At 36.5% G+C, this 17134-nt stretch overlaps 2 protein-coding genes and 1 long non-coding RNA gene across 8 annotated transcripts in view; all 3 read left to right on the top strand.

The window, feature by feature from the left end:
* Positions 1-4124, top strand: part of LOC135798892 (protein jagged-1b-like) — a 48741-nt gene extending 44617 nt beyond the window's left edge. The window contains exons 12-15 of the mRNA XM_065311875.1: positions 338-484; positions 570-683; positions 779-1348; positions 1414-4124. Coding sequence (XP_065167947.1) covers positions 338-484; positions 570-683; positions 779-1348; positions 1414-2741 — 2159 coding nt within the window. The 3' untranslated portion in view covers positions 2742-4124. The remainder of the gene's footprint in view (positions 1-337; positions 485-569; positions 684-778; positions 1349-1413) is intronic.
* A 146-nt stretch (positions 4125-4270) lies between these two features.
* Positions 4271-7497, top strand: LOC135798881 (microprocessor complex subunit DGCR8-like). 3 transcript variants are annotated; one of them, XM_065311860.1, is made up of 6 exons: positions 4271-4461; positions 4697-5255; positions 5329-5519; positions 5578-5875; positions 5935-6305; positions 6371-7169. In XM_065311860.1, the coding sequence occupies exons 2-6, from the start codon at positions 4796-4798 to the stop codon at positions 6914-6916; spliced, it is 1866 nt and encodes a 621-aa protein (XP_065167932.1). In that variant the 5' UTR covers positions 4271-4461; positions 4697-4795; the 3' UTR covers positions 6917-7169. The 3 variants fall into 3 exon arrangements, with proteins under 3 accessions (XP_065167932.1, XP_065167931.1, XP_065167929.1); XM_065311859.1 differs by having other exon boundaries at positions 4271-4478; XM_065311857.1 differs by having other exon boundaries at positions 4271-5255; positions 6371-7497.
* A 244-nt stretch (positions 7498-7741) lies between these two features.
* On the top strand, positions 7742-9822 carry LOC135798882 (uncharacterized). 4 transcript variants are annotated; one of them, XR_010549796.1, is made up of 5 exons: positions 7742-7953; positions 8902-8989; positions 9102-9153; positions 9244-9317; positions 9431-9822. It is a non-coding gene; the product is annotated as an uncharacterized lncRNA (long non-coding RNA). The 4 variants fall into 4 exon arrangements; XR_010549794.1 differs by lacking the exon at positions 7742-7953 and adding an exon at positions 8277-8380; XR_010549797.1 differs by lacking the exon at positions 7742-7953 and adding an exon at positions 8542-8736.
* Positions 9823-17134: the final 7312 nt, after the last annotated feature.

Here is a 17134-nt window from a genome sequence, read left to right as displayed (position 1 = left end):
TGCATGGCCGCTAGGCGGCGTTGTGGAGTGTTAGTAGGATTCGTTAAGCTCTTCGTTAAAAACGAAATAAATTTTGGAATTACTCGTGCTGAACGCACATTCGCGACCGCCGTGACGCGCCGGTTGACAGGCAATTTCTTGGTCTTCCTCGCGATGCCGGCGCGCGGTTGGCGGTCCCTTGCGGACGCGTCCCGCTGCGCCTCGAAATAGAGCCCACGTGAAGAAACGAGCAAACGGAGAAAACGTTACCGCAAACCTGTGTGTGCGTGTCGGAACATTACCGCACCGTACTTCTGCGTTCGTTGTTGAAATTCCTAAATTTTTGGTGCATTTGCAGGATTCGACTGTATGTTGTCGTCACTGGTTGGCGGCCGACTCTCTGACGTTGACATGTGCGGGGAACATGGCCAGTGCGTCAATCATCTAGGCTTCGGGTACCGGTGTTCCTGTAAACCGGGCTATACAGGGAAATACTGTCATGAGAGTGAGTAATCATTTTAGAATATGTGTGATTTGATTTATTCTAGAGTAAATCATAATTATTTTATTGAATTTTCTTTTTTTATTAGATATTAATGACTGCAAGGCGAATCCTTGCGAAAATGGCGGCACTTGTATTGACAAAATCAACGACTTTCAATGTATTTGTAAAGATGGCTGGGAGGGAGCTCTGTGCAATATAAGTAAGTTAACTAATATCTTAATTATTTAAACGCGTTAAAAATTAAAAACAATAATCAAAGGATTAACAATTAACAAAAATAATAAATTATTATAGATACAGACGAATGCAGTGCAACTCCTTGCCATAACAATGGAACTTGTATTGACAAAGTGGCTGACTTCCAATGCGACTGCCGTAATGGCTGGAAAGGTAAAACATGTCAATTGAAAGACAGCCATTGCGATCATTCTACGTGCAAAAATGGTGGCACGTGCCAAGATTTAGGCAACACTTTTGTGTGTCGATGCCCTGCTGGTTTTGACGGAACAACATGCCACCTATCCAAGAGAACCGCGTGTCGTTCAAATCCTTGTCTCAATGGTGGTACTTGCGTTAACAATGGCGATTATTATCAGTGTTTGTGTCGAGAAGGATTTGAAGGTAACCATTGTCAGGAAGACGTCAACGATTGCAATCCACAACCCTGCTACAATGGCGGAAAATGCATCGATGGAGTCAACTGGTTCTGGTGTCAGTGCGTCAATGGTTTCACTGGTCCTGATTGCCGAATCAACGTTAACGATTGCGCCTCTAATCCTTGCGGGTATGGTGCAACGTGTGTGGATGGTATTGCAGATTTTCAATGCATCTGTCCCCCTGGAAAACGTGGTAAACGTTGTCAATGTAGGTTTTACAAAACTTTTTATTTTGTTACGTTTTATTAATTTTTACATTATTTCTTATTTTAGTTGATGATATCTCGTACTTACCACTTCCGGGAAGCTGCAACTGGCAAGGACATTTTCTGGAGAACAATTCAACATGGCAGCACGAGTGCAACACGTGCGTTTGCATCAACGGAGCTGTAAAATGCACGCGCATCTGGTGTGGGCTGGGTAATTGCCGCGCTGGACACAACAACCCTAACTATCTCTGTAATAACAATCAAGTTTGCGTACCGATGACGGAAACATGTCTCACACCACCGTGCCATCCATATGGCGAATGTCGTGATTTGGAAAGTGGGCGACGTGTGAAACCTCCTTCACTTCCTGCGCCGAGTTCCTGTTGGCCTAATCAAGCAATTTTGAGTAACACATGCGCACGTCTTACTCTTTTGGTGGACAGGAGTAAACTTCCCAGAGGTGTTACCGTTGAAGGGCTCTGTAATGATCTTCGACGTTTATTGGCAAATTATGAACTAGCCAATGATTCTCTCAATGATTTAGTTTTGCTTTGCGACTTAAAACTGGAGTATAACGATTCAGTTGAAGTTACTTTAAGTGGAAATGATGGTGTTATCGATGGAATTCGTATCCTTGGGGAAGCAATTTCACGCAAGCAAACTTCGTTATTAGCTCTCACGTCTATAGTAGAAGTTAAAGTTGAGACTGCTTTGGTATCTGAAGAACCATCCAGCAATAAATACCTAATAACGTTAGTTTTCTTCCTCATCATACTTCTCTGCGCTGCTGGGCTTTCAGTTCTATACTTTTTGCGTCAACGCAGACGGAATTTAGGCCTTAGTGGAATGAATCTATCACCAAGCTCGGAATCTTGCCATAGGAATCATGAAGATGAAAAGAATAATCTACAGAATGAAGAAAACCTCCGAAGATATGCGAATCCTTTAAAGGATGATGTTGGAAGTTTAGCTAGCATCAACACTGTGGCGGGTTGTGGGCTGGATATGCCTAAAGTAAGTGTAGTGCGGCCAATTTCTTCAATACTGCCGCATGAATCATCCAGTGAGATGCTCGAGATGATCTCTGAAACGGAGTGCGCTGGATCACGCAAGGGAATGCTTGTTGCACCCGGTACCAGCTCAGAGCATTCGCTGAAGATCAACGACATTGCCTTCCATGACGGCCTTAAACCGGCGCACCGCAGCAGTCAGATCATGCTCTACAAGGCGCAGAATCCTGACGTACGGAAAAACACAGCCGCCTTTGACGACTCTTCCGGCCACAAGGACTTCAGTAAGAGTGTGATCAATGTGAACAAACCACGGACATCGTCGCAACATACGCACGGTTGCGGCAGTGCAAGCGCGGATGTGCTCACGGTGCTAGTTTAAATTTGCTAGAGTAGCACCGCTCACGGAGGGGCCAGTGTAATAAATAGTAAAGTAATGTCAAGCCAATGTTAGGCAAATCTAAACAATGTAAATCGAGGCAATGTGTAGTCGAGCCGAACCGATAATATCGATAATGTGACACAATATTTTCTTCCTCACATTTTAGAATGTCACTTTCTCGCCAGAATATTTTGATAAGTGCTAGCTGCAAGCTGTAAGCAAGCTATTTATGATCTCGTGATGATATGATGAAAGAAAATTAAATGACGACAAGATTATGTATGTATTTATCGATGTATCTGATATATCTGATGGACGTCACAAATCACGATCGGTTTGTCTCTTTAGTGTGATATTATTTAATACTTGAGTTTGTTTTTCTTTCCTGCGCAATTTTGTTAGCAAATCTCTATAGTTCTACTATTTTTGCAAGGTTCATGCATTTCTGTTGAACTTAAACTTGTGGAGAGAGCACATAAATGCAGGAACCAACTTATTTAATTAAAATACGGCAATCATGATGAATGTTGAACGCGATGATTGGTGTAAATATTTTTGTTTTTTGATTTTTTATAGTATTTTATGTTTTTGCGTATGTATTTATTTATAATTTGTTCCTGATATACATGTAAACTATTGTAGTTTATTATAATTTTTGCCGGAGAAAGAAAGAAGTTCTATGAAACGTAAAGAAAATCTGTAAAGTTGTAACTGTTTTACATCTCGACGTCGAATGGAAACTATTGCGACTTCATTGGCAAATGCAATCGTCGAAATGTAGAACAGAGTTATATTTATAGTGATACTGTACTAAGTTAAGCGACAATTGTACATATGTATATATTAAGAGATTATTAATTGATTGCGCGATACGTCGCGACAGATTTATAGAAATTTAGCTATTCCATATTGATAATACTGTAATTTATGATATGTAAGTGACGGCGCATGTTGAATTTTCGATTATCTGTGTCTTATTTGCGCGTACTTATCGATGGCATTCACACTCACTGTTTCGTTAACGGGACTTAACATCGAACGTTTAAGAGAACGTTGCAAATGTTAATAATCATTAAGTATTCTTAAAGAGAATATCGTAAATATCGTCGATTGTTGCGAAAACAGGCGATACTAACATTTCAAGTGACGAAATTTTAGATTTAATTAATTCTATTTTAAACTATTTATAAAAGATAATTGTATGTTGTATAGATAACTTCTGTTCCCGGCTAAATAGTCTAGCGTTTAATTAGTTCTTAAAGTTTAATAGAGACCAAGGCGATAAATATCTGATATATAATTGATGTATATTATGTAAAGAAGATAATTTCATGAATGTACTAATTTTATAAAAATTGATTCAGATAAAAAATATTGAAAATATGTTTCTTTCTAATAATTTGTTCTGGAACGTTGTTCTGGTTTTAACATGTGTGAAGGTAGCGTTAGAATTCATTGAGCCGATCGACGCTGTTTGCTCAACGAGAGTTCCCGATCAGTAGTATATAGTGGACAATGACAACTTTGCAGCCATTGTTTTACTGCCCTGCATCGAGTCTTGTTGCCGATCGGTAGTGCTCTCCAACTTCGGCCTCACATAATCTGAATTTTAAATAACAAATAAATCAAATTTTACTTCTATGAAGTTCCTCAAAGTGTAAAGTGAAGTAAAACCGTAACAATGTTATCGATTGTGACAATAACCTCCTAGCAAATGGCTGTAAGTTATAAGGAGTGGTGAGTTCGGTTGTAACGATAACTCAGCATTATTTACATCCATATACCTAACACCGCGTTGACGATAACTACTCGTTAGTACGTTGTCGAGATTCTTTGGTTTTTGGTAGTGTTGTAGTTACATCGACTGAAAAACCGTCGGTTTTTTTACGGCTATTTCTAAAAGAGCATTTCAATTGTGGCTCCCACACATGTTCAATTGAAATGCTAATTTACAGATTTGCCGTGGAGAAACTACCACATTGCAGCAGATATTTATGCAACTGCGCGACTGAAGTGAACTGAATTGCGGTTGGATATAGTTGTGTTGTGCAATAATGGAACAATTTATGGAGGAGTTTAATAAAAACTTTGCTACCAATAACACTGGTGCTGAACCAGCTGGTTGCCCATTTAAAAATGGGATAAATCCTCCATTACCAGCTGCACCTTTACCTGATGAGGTGGTTAAACCTCCACCACCACAAGATAATGAAGATGATTCATTACCAGAGGTGGTTAGCAATGGGATCAAGAAGAATGTGTTACATTCACCAGTCAGTGAAGAGAGCTATGGTTCTATGAAAACTGAAGAGGACAGTTCTTCATTTGCAATGGGTGGTAATCAAAATGGACATGCAGTTAATCTTAATTCATTCCATGTTCTGGATGAAATTGAGAATGAATCTGACAATGAAGATTGTGATTCTTCTGATATGGATGTGCCTGATGATGAAATTGAACAAATGTTGGAGGATGCACTTACAAAGAAAAGGAAAGCAAATGAAGCTGGTTTAGGTAGCTATAAAATCTCACAATTTAATTTAGATTTGTTATTATAACTAAAAATAAATATTTATTTTACTATTAGATGAAACACCTGCACCATACAATGAAAAAGAAAAAACCGTCCTTATAGACAAAGGAAGCAATCATTTTGACATTCTCCCAGAGGGGTGGGTAAAAGTAACACACAACAGTGGCATGAATATTTACTTACATCAACAATCACGCGTGTGCACCTTATCGAAACCGTATTTTTTGGGTCCGGGCAGTGCCAGGGTAATTATTACTATTTACCTACATTTATATAATATGAATACATTGTGTTTATTTCCAGAAACACGACTTACCAATAAGTGCCATACCTTGTTTAAATTACAAACGTGCTCTGGAGGATGAACAAGCCGCAAAAAAGGACAAAGCCGCACAGGAACTCCCCAACGCGAAGATTGAAACCGTCAGCGAGAATAACAAATGGAATAATTTGAATCCGGAACAGGTTCGAGCGTATTGTGAGAAACTTTTCCAATTCCGTACGATTAAAGTAACGCGTTTTAAATCTTGGAGTGAGAGGCGACAATTCAGCAAGAAAAAGAAACAAGAGAAACAATTACAACGACCGACTTTACCTGATGGTAAAATTAAATTTTAAAATTGTTGATGACAGTGTGATTGTTTTTTATTATTTTAATAGGAACAAAGCTAATAACATTTCCGATACAAGACAATGATGGTGAGCCGGGCGCAACGAAAAAAGAATGGATAATGAACCCCAACGGAAAGTCATACGTTTGTATTCTGCATGAATATGTGCAGCATGCGCTGAAAAAACAGCCCACGTATAAATTCAACGAATTGGAGAATGCTGCAATGCCATATGCAGCAATAGTATCTATTAACGAAATGCAGTATGGTGTTGGTTATGGGACGAGTAAAAAGCAGGCTAAATCGGAAGCGGCTAAAGCTACCCTCGAAATTCTTATTCCAGAAATGAGGTTTAAGATTCTTACGGATGCTAAAACAGGCGGGGCGAGTACTTCGAAATCTCAAGATCAAGATTTATCAGTGAGTAGTAAAAATTTTTCAAAGTGTAGTGGAATTAATTGTTTTTTTATTTATTTTTACAACAGTTTTTTGACGAAATCCGGATTGAAGATCCGCGTGTAGCTGAATTCTGTGCGAAAACCACCGAACCATCTCCGCATGACATTCTTCTCACCTGTCTTCAGCGGAATTTTGGGGTGGGCGATTTGGAAATCAATTATCAGGGTCAAACCCTAAAGCATCAAAAGAACGAGTTTACTATGACTGTCGGTAAACACACTGCCACAGTAATCTGCAAGAACAAACGAGATGGAAAGCAACGTGCGTCACAAAGTATTCTACAAGCACTGCATCCCCATATCAATAATTGGGGTAGTATTCTTAGATTGTACGGAAATCGATCGATCAAAACCTTCAAGGAGAAAAAGCTCGAGGAACAAGAAATTACCTTGTTACAGAGCAAGGCGGCGGTGAATTCGCCGAATTTTGCAATTTTGAATAAGCTTAAGTTAGAGTTGGGCAAGTTGAAGGATAAACGCGATGCGATCAAACCGATAGGTGTCTTTGTACCGCCGAAGAATGAACATATACCAAATTTTTCTTCCTCCAATTTGAAAAATGTCGATTTATAAACGGTATTATATTTTACTTAGTAATGACCGCATTAAACCAAATTATGTGCTGCCCTAAAGGGAAAATTGCGAGAATTAGAAAGAAATCTGATTGCTTTAAGATAATAATTGTAAAAATCTGAGGACTTGAAAATTCGACAACGTTCGTTTTAATTATAATATTTATAAGTGCAAGTATTATAAAATGACGGATTTAGCAATTATGTACTGAAACTGTAATGTAACATTCACATATGTAAATTAATGCTTCGAGGGTATGAATTTGAATATCCCGCCATGCGCAGATTGCGCTGCACTCACTCAGCGCTTTCTGTATGTTGACTTTAGTCAGTCTTGTTCTGCTCGCGATGTGTTCCAGCACCCCATATTGAACGAAAGAAAACTGGCTTGTAACCGTGTGTGGTAATTAAGTGAGTGCTCTGAACGTGAGAGAGAAACCCCGCCAATTAAATTATTATCAATACGAAGGTAATTTAATTATCTAACTGTAATACCGCATGCTTTGTAATGTTGAAACCAGTGTGGTTTATGAATTTATTTTATCATTTGATTGAATACATAATGATACAATGATTCCTTAAGTTCCGCTAAGTTACTTCTACCGCTACCTTCGTACGGTGCCCTGAATGGGAGTCACTTCTACCGGTACCTTCGTATGTTGTTTATACGAATAAGAGAGAACGTCCACCATCTTTTCATTGCATTGGACTGCATCCACAACATGAATTGTTCATAGTTCTCATTCTTGACTCTTATCGGTGTTTGTGTACAAACAACTGGTTTTTTTTATTGCGTTGCTGCTCGTCCGGCGCGCTCAGCAGTGTTTGTTCTATTTCTTACTTAGTCGATCGTGTGCTGCGGCGTGGTTTGAACGCGTCTAGTTGAGCGGCGATTTTCGTGATGATTTATCGCATTTCTTGTGATTTTAAGTCGGTAGTTGAATTAGATTCTGCCAGCAAAAAAAGAATTTGAATTACCAGACAAGTGCGGCGTATAGTTATTGAGATATCGTGCGTCCGGAATTGTAAAATACGCAGGTATTTCCCGTCGGCCGGCGGATATCTTCCGTGGGCTAAGAATTCCTAGTGGTTTTGTCCTGTGTATTCATTAAATTATTAATTGGAATACGATTTCTGAACTTTTACACCCTGAATTTTACTTATTTTCTTGTCTTATCTTATAAAGAATTTTCCAAATTTTTATAATGTTGAATCCTTTGACTGCTAGCGCTTTTAGTTTAGATGATATTTGTTACCGAAATTATTCAAAGAGCATGATGCAGCAATATTTTTTAGTTATTAATTATTTTCCATCTTATTTTCCAAATTTTATTATCTTATCTTTTAAATTATTATTTTTTGGGTTAAACTTTTAACGAGACCTTATGGATATCTTGGACCAGCTGTGAACCGCATGCTTCTTCAACGATTTCAATGATTCTATCAAATATTGACAGGCCAAGAGGTATTTATTTATTTTTCTTTTGCCAGCTGTAGTGTTGCAATTATAACACTACACTGAAATGGAAATAAGTATAAGTTTACTGACATTAACGTGTTTATAAAGTGTAAAATATGCTTTACAAACAACATGTGTGTTAACTAAGCCTCGGTGTAGGTTGACACAATCGACACAATTATACATAAAATATATTACATAAAACATAAATATATAAAGTTTTACATTTGTTTTTATTAAATTAATGTAATAACTTATATAATTATTAATTTCAATTTTACGATGTCTAGTGTTATAAATGTATCACTGTAGCACTGAAATGGAAATAAGTTGTATTTTACTGACCTACATACATATAAAGTGTGAGTAACCTTTACAAAAATGTTTGTGTTGAATGAGCCTTAGAAGAGGTAAATAAGAAATACAACTTAAACTACTCTAAAAACACCTCTAAACTTCAGCAATACTTCGCTTTTGTATTACTTCTGGTTCGTTATTATGCTAATGAAGTTTTGTTTTCACCTCAGGTGGATGTGGAAGCGGGTCATCAATCTGCACTTATAGGAGTTTACACCTAAGTCTGACATCGTAGAAGGACCATTCTTGCATGAGATTGTAAGTATTTAATTTCATTATCATTTTCCGAAATAACTTTTGCGATTATCTCACAAATTGACCTCCAAAATTGCATTTTTATGTTCGAAGGATTAATTTTTGCTTGTTTTAGTGGTATTGCACCTGGGTCTAGCATCGTAAAATGACCATTCTTGCATCAGATTGTGAGTATTTAATTTCTTTATCATTTTCCTAAATAACTTTTGAGATTATCTCACAAATTGACCCCCAAAATTGCATTTATATGTTCAAAGGGCTAATTTTTGCTGGTTTTATGGACATTGCACCTGAGTCTGACATCGTAGGATAACCATTCTTGCATCAGATTGTAAGTATTTAATTTCATTATCGTTTTCATAACTAATTTTTGTGAGTTGCTCATGAATTAGTGACGAAAATTGCATTTCTGTGTTGCATAGGACCACTTTTTGCTTGTTTTAGGTGTTCTGCACCCGAGCCTGATGTCGTAGGAGAACCATTCTTGCATCAGATTGTAAGTAATTAATTTCTTTATCATTTTCACACATAATTTATATGAACAACTTATGAATTAGCGAAAAAAAATTCCTTTTTTGTGTTTCGAAGCACTGATTTTGCTGGTTTTCGGGATTTAGCACATGAACGCGTAATATCAGCGAGGTCCCTAAAGATGTAAAATTTAATTCATCATTGCGTTATATTCTAATGTCGTAGGAGATGTACCTGTAGAACGTGTATTGTTAGATAAATTGTACGTTTCGTACGTCGTTATGTCGATAACTTGTATCTGTTTGTTTATCACGAAGTATAGGTTTACATTTAGTCATTTTGAATAGTATATGGATTATATATAACATGGATTGTGTTTTATTAATATACCAGGATGATGATACTTTTATGAAACTTTGATCATGTTCAATCTATGTTCTTTATATGTTCCGCAGAATTTTCTACACTTTGTTTATGCCTTCAATTCGACCTTGGCATGCGCAGCACGCTGTGCGCTGCCATTTGAAATTTGAACAGTACTGCACTGGCCGCCGTCTATCGCCGGCTTCAAGTGACAATTCGCTATACTGCTCAGTACATTTTGCGCTGTCGTGTTAGCTATTGTTCTTTCCTGATTAGTCAGTGGGTGCTACGCAATTGTGCTGTGTGCACGTGTTCTGTTTCACCGCCGGTCTTCATCGCGACTGTTAGCATTTCGGGATACTTTAATACGGTGCGAGCCTTAGAATCGTTTAGTCATCGATTGCTATCAACTATTGAACACGTGATTTATCTCAAATCAACTCGAAACTTAAGCCATCAGCCGCCGGCCGGCGGATCTCTTTCGTTGGACTACGGATTCGAATTGGATTTATAGGCCAAAATGGTATTGTTAATTAGAGGGGATAAATCACGTGAGTAGTAACATCAATTCTACTAACAGTTCTACTTTGGGTGAAACGTTTGATAAGAGAGCGTTGTGACTTGATAGTACGTAGGATATAACTTGAATCGTACGTACGTTCGTTTTATTAAAAAAAATGAAGAATGTATTGTTAAATGCAATTAATAAAACTCAATTTAATATTAGAATCTTATTCATACTTCTTTGTGATAACCTCTTTGTCGTTTTCAGGATATGCGTCTTAAATCATATTTCAGATGAAGTTTATGTGAGTGCAACATAGCTAAGGCTTGTGTTGTTGTTTTTAAAAAAGTTGAATAAAGGAGAAACATAAATAGAAGAATCAAATATTAATGATAAAAACACTCTGTGGTCGAGTGGAGACGTGCACCTGCTGGCATGCTAGCAGACACGGATCGAATCTCAGGTATGGAAGGCATTTTTCTCAAATATAAAAATATCAGGTGTAATTTGGGTTGCATATATGAATTGCAACGAAATATAAGAGAAATTGAAATACAAGTGAAGGCAATACGAGAAGTAAGAAAGTAAGTGGAGAAACGAGAACAGAGAAATAGAAGAAGGAGTGAGTGAGTAGTAAAGAATAGGAGAAGATTGAAGGAAGAGAACAGAGAACAGAGTAGAGAAGAGGAAGAGATAGAGGAAAGAGAACAGGGGAGGATCAGATTTTTAAATTTTTTGGCACGTGTCGTTATAAGACAGTCACAGGTCGATCTCCCAGAGCGCCTCTGGCGCTCTGGTCGATCGCCCACTGCTTCGATCCGTCCATTGCTCCCGGCCCATCCTACAGCTACGATGTCTCTGCGCTTCATCCCCGAAATTATCAGGCATATCAACAATTTTTATGGTGGGGGATCACCCCCAGAGAGAGGGAACTCCTTATAAGGACAATCCTTAGGAGGCCTTCTTTAAATATTTCTGAGAGAGGGAACTCTCTTAGAGACCTGTTCCTGAAATGATAGAAGGCGAACACACAAATCAAAGATGTCAATATATCTTACTATTTCTTTATTAACAATAGAATACAAGTTTAGACTTTGCAAGTCAACAGAATACATGTCGCCATATTGAAACAGGACTTACGACCTGCTAAGCCGCGCACATATAAGCAAGTAGCACTTGGTACAGTTCTACCGGAATAATGAAATTAGCAAATAGTTCATTTTCTTGTTATTGACAATGAAAATAAATATACAGGGTGTTACAAAAAGAAAATTTAAAGTGCAAACAAAAAACTCTGGACACTACAAACGCCGCTCGTTTTCACTCGACGATCAGGGAAACTAATATACAGGGTGTTCCAGAAAGAAAATTAAAAGTGCAAAATGGAAAATCCTAAAAACAACAATTGAAGCAAAATTTTCACGGACACAAAAGAAAACTAATATACAGGGTGTACCAGAAAGAAAATCCCAAGTTCAAAACAATGAACATTCAAAACTCACAAATAAAGACAATCTTCTACGTGCGGTTAGGAAAACTAATAGACAGGGTGTTACAAAAAGAAAATTTTCGAGACTACAAAGATAATCAATATTCACATCATGACACGGGAAATTTATATGGAAACAACATTATTTTAATATAAATTAAAAGATTTCACATGAAAATGATCGGGAAATTAAGCAAAAAGGTGCTAGAAAAGAAAACAATTACATTTCAATATATTGTGAATATATATTTATTAATTAATTAAACCGACGGGTAAAATATCATCATAAATTGATAGAATATCCGGTGGAAAACATCTAAATCAACAGACGGCAAGCGACGGCGCGTGGCATTACTGTCTTAAAATACGATAAAAATAACTAAGTAATTCTTTGTAAATATTAAGATATACGGAGACTACAAAAACGAAGAACTATTCACCGTACAAGATTTTATTATGTCAACAAGAGACTTCTTAATTTAATGATGCTAACAAGTGCAATTCGATTAAAAACGTTCACGTGTTCAGCGAAAGGTTGACCGAGCCGACGGCCGACAGCAAACTGAGCGCGATCGACCACATGAATATTGTCATTTTAATAATCTACAGATTATTTTTAAAACCGTCATGGTAATAATTAAATCATGCATGTTATTTTCGGAAACGGGACTAATAATTCTGATAGGAATGGAACAACGTGTTTGTAATTTGCAAGATAATACAAGCAAAATTAATATCACTCAAATGGAATAATCAACTTAAGTTACACCGCCTTAAGTTTCCGTGAAAAAAATTTATTACACACGTACCTTTGCATTGATGAGGAAATTCTATACCTATCCTGTAATATATTCTACCAACTAAAAACTCGCGTAGGAATTGACAAACACTTATTTCTTAGTTAAGAAGATTCTAACCGCGACAAATCATTAAACAAAACAGCCGCACATGCCCGTCCCTAATATTTTGATGATGGCCGAAAGAATACACGTCGATTAATTCAATTAAAACCTCAAAACGCGTGGCGATTAGAGGGACACGACTGCGGACCACGCGGTGTAACGACTGCAGACCACGCGGTGTAACGACTGCCGTGTGCGCTGCGCGTTGCCAGGTACAAGGCAGGTACGTCGCGATAATACGCGTCAATCGAACAAAAAAGTTGTTTATAACAAACGTAGTGGTAAACCCGTAGTTGAAAAGACCAAACTAAAATTTCACAATGTTGAAATAACCAACATACACGAGTACAAGTGTACGAGTACGAGTACACAAGTGCGTATATACACAAATATCATTATAAATCGCGTTACGGAATTTTCTCGCAATAATTTTTGATACAGGGAAATAAAGAATTAAATTCCGCATCTAGGAAAATTATTATGAGCTAAGTTTAAGATCGCGTGCGCGTGTTATAATAAAAAAAACTACAATTCCTAGCGCAACGAGTACAAGTGCGTATACACACAACTATCATTATAACTCGCGTTACGGAATTTTCTCGCAATAAATTTCGATACAGGGAAATAAAGAATTAAATTCCGCATCTGAAAAAAAATTCCGAACTAAGTTTGAGACCGCGTTCGCGAGTTATAACAAGAAAACTACAATTCCTAGCGCAACGAGTACTAATACAAGTGCGTATACACACAACTATCATTATAACTCGCGTTACGGAATCTTCTCGCAATAAATTTCGATACAGGGAAATAATTAAATTCCGCAACTGGAAAAATTATTCCGAACTTAGTTTGAGACGGCGTTCGCGAGTTATAACGAGTAGTACGGCGCACACACACAACTATCAATATAACTCGCGTTGTGGAATTTTCTTGCAATAAATTTCAATACAACAAGATACAAAATTAAATTCTGCATCTGGAAAAATTATTCCGAACTTATTGCGACACCGCGTTCGTGTGTTATACTAAAAGAACTACAATTCCTAGCGCAACGAGTACTACGGCGCACACACACACACAACTTTCAATATAACTCGCGTTATGGAATTTTCTTGCAATAAATTTCGAAACAGGGAGATGCAAAATTAAATTCTGCATCTGGAAAAATTATTCCGAAGTTATTGTGACACCGCGTTCGCATGTAACACAAAAAAAAACTACAATTCCTAGCGCTACGAGTACTTCGACGCACACATACAACTTTCAATATAACTCGCGTTATGGAATTTTCTCGCGATAAATTTGAACATAGGGAGATTCACAATTAAATTCTGCATATAGAAAAATTACTCAGAACTTATTGTGACACCGCGTTCGTGTGCCACCACGTGTTTGTAATCTACAAAATTGATATCCCTCAAATTGAATAATCAATTTAAGTTAAACCGCCTTAACTTTCCGCGAAAAATTTTAATTATTCACCTACCTGTGCATTGATGAGATTTTCTATCCTGTAATATATTATATCAAGTGAAAACTCACGAAGGGATTAACGGACACTTATTTCTCACTTACGAAGACTCTAACCGCCATAAATCATTAAACAAAACAGGCACACATGCTCATTTCAAATATTTTGCCGATGGCCGAAAGAATACACGACGATTAATCCAATTAAAACCTCAAAACGCGTGGCGATTAGCGAGACACGCCAGAGGACCACGCGGTGAAACAACTGCCGTGTGCGCTGCGCGTAGCCGGGTACAGGGCGGGTATGCAGCGATAACACGCGTCAGTCGAACAAAAAAAGTTGTTTATACACAAACGTACTGATAAACACGTAGTTGGGAATACACATACACGAAATTTACTTTTACTTTCAATATTTCTCGGCATACGAAAAGAATAAATTAGTTCAATTGGAAATTTAAGAGATCAAATTTTAATTATTAAAAAAAAATTGTCAAGTACCCTTGATAATTTTTATCAACGATTTTCGATCATTAATATCTCTTAAACTAAAAGCGATAGCTACCAAAGAATCGTTGATTATGAAAGATTGGGAAACTTTCTATAAGATAAAAATATAAAATAATTATATTTCCTACAGTAAAAGGTCGAAAAATGCGACTAAAAGTGCTGAAAAGTGACATTTTTAAATTTTTGCCCATTTTATTCAATCGCGAATATCTCGTAAACTAAAAGAGATAATTAAGATCTGATCGCAGCGTCTTAATCTACGGACTATTCTCTATCAGATAGAATAGTTAAAATGGAAATCTGAGAGATGAAATTTTAATTCTTAAGAAAAAATTGCCAAATTTAAATTAATATCTCTTAAACTAAAAGCGATAGCCACCAACGAGTCACTGATTATGAAAGACTGGAAAATTCTCTATCAGATAAATATATAAAATAATTATATTCTCTACAATAAAAGGTTGAAAAACGCGACCAAAAGTGCTAAAAAGTGACATTTTTCAATTTTTGCTCATTTTTTTCAATTGCGAATATCTCGTAAACTAGAAGAGATAAATAGGTACAACTCTCAGGGGTTATTCTACGAACCAATCTCTATAAGATACGCTAGTTAAAACGTAAATCTAATAGATGAAATTTTAATTCTTAAGAAAAAATTGCCAAGGGGGGGTGCTTGATACTTTTTTTCGACGATTTTTGATAATTAATATCTCTTAAACTAAAAGCGATAGCCACCAACGAATCGCTGATTATAATAGACTGGAAAATTCTCTATCAGATAAATATATAAAATAATTATATTCCCTACAATAAAAGGTTGAAAAACGCGACCGAAAGTGCTAAAAAGTGACATTTTTCAATTTTTGCCCATTTTTTTCAATTGCGAATATCTCGTAAACTAGAAGAGATAAATAGGTACAACTCTCAGGGATTATTCTACGGACCAATCTCTATAAGATACGCTAGTTAAAACGTAAATCTAAGAGATGGAATTTTAATTCTTAAGAAAAAATTGCCAAGGGGGGGTGCTTGATAATTTTTTTCGACGATTTTTGAAAATTAATAACCCTTAAAGTAAAAGCGATAGCCACCAACGAATTGCTGATTATAATAGACTGGAAAATTCTCTATCAGATAAATATATAAAATAATTATATTCCCTACAATAAAAGGTTGAAAAACGCGACCGAAAGTGCTAAAAAGTGACATTTTTCAATTTTTGCCCATTTTTTTCAATTGCGAATATCTCGTAAACTAGAAGAGATAAATAGGTACAACTCTCAGGGATTATTCTACGGACCAATCTCTATAAGATACGCTAGTTAAAACGTAAATCTAAGAGATGAAATTTTAATTCTTAAGAAAAAATTGCCAAGGGGGGGTGCTTGATACTTTTTTTCGACGATTTTTGATAATTAATATCTCTTAAACTAAAAGCGATAGCCACCAACGAATCGCTGATTATGAAAGACTGGAAAATTCTCTATCAGATAAATATATAAAATAATTATATTTTCTACAATAAAAGGTTGAAAAACGCGACCAAAAGTGCTAAAAAGTGACATTTTTCAATTTTTGCCCATTTTTTTCAATTGCGAATATCTTGTAAACTAGAAGAGATAAGTAGGTACAACTCTCAGGGATTATTCTACGGACCAATCTCTATAAGATACGCTAGTTAAAACGTAAATCTAAGAGATGAAATTTTAATTCTTAAGAAAAAATTGCCAAGGGGGGGTGCTTGATACTTTTTTTCGACGATTTTTGAAAATTAATATCTCTTAAACTAAAAGCGATAGCCACCAACGAATTGCTGATTATAATAGACTGGAAAATTCTCTATCAGATAAATATATAAAATAATTATATTTTCTACAATAAAACGTTGAAAAACGCGACCAAAAGTGCTAAAAAGTGACATTTTTCAACTTTTGCCCATTTTTTTCGATTGCGAATATCTCGGAAACTAAAAGAGATAAATAGGATCTGATCGCAGCGTCTTAATCTACGGACTATTCTCTCTAATATAGATAGTTAAAACGTAAATCTGAGAGATGAAATTTTAATTCTTAAGAAAAAATTGCCAAGGGGGGGTGTTTGATAATTTATTTCGAGGATTTTTGACAATTAATATCTCTTAAACTAAAAGCGATAACAATCAACAAATTGCAGATTATGAAAGATTGGAAAATTCTCTATGGGATTATAATATAAAGTCATTAAATATCGTAAAGGAGAAAGTCGAGAAATGCGATTAAAAGTGCTAAAAATACGAGTCACTTCTACCGCTACCTTTGTACGGTACCCTGACCACGAGTCACTTCTACCGCTAACCTTGTACGGTGCCCTGAACACGAGTCACTTCTACCGCTACCCTCATACGGTGCCTTCAACACGAGTCACTTCTACCGCTACCCTTATACGGTGTCCTGAACACA

The sequence above is a fragment of the Atheta coriaria genome, unplaced genomic scaffold (genome assembly GCF_025399875.1).
Source record: "Atheta coriaria isolate IRGN ID8LTWV9N9 unplaced genomic scaffold, Caltech_Dcor_3.1 hic_scaffold_9_pilon, whole genome shotgun sequence".
Taxonomy (NCBI): Eukaryota; Metazoa; Arthropoda; class Insecta; order Coleoptera; family Staphylinidae; genus Dalotia; species Dalotia coriaria.
This window is presented reverse-complemented; position numbering and strand designations above follow the sequence as displayed.

Bases quoted from the DNA above. Each gene is read 5' to 3' on its own strand.
- LOC135798881 (XM_065311857.1), top strand. From the start codon at position 4,796: ATGGAACAATTTATGGAGGAGTTTAATAAAAACTTTGCTACCAATAAC. The intron at 5,256-5,328 runs GTAGCTATAAAA...TTTTACTATTAG, and splicing joins AGCAAATGAAGCTGGTTTAG to ATGAAACACCTGCACCATAC. The intron at 6,306-6,370 runs GTGAGTAGTAAA...TTTTTACAACAG, and splicing joins CTCAAGATCAAGATTTATCA to TTTTTTGACGAAATCCGGAT.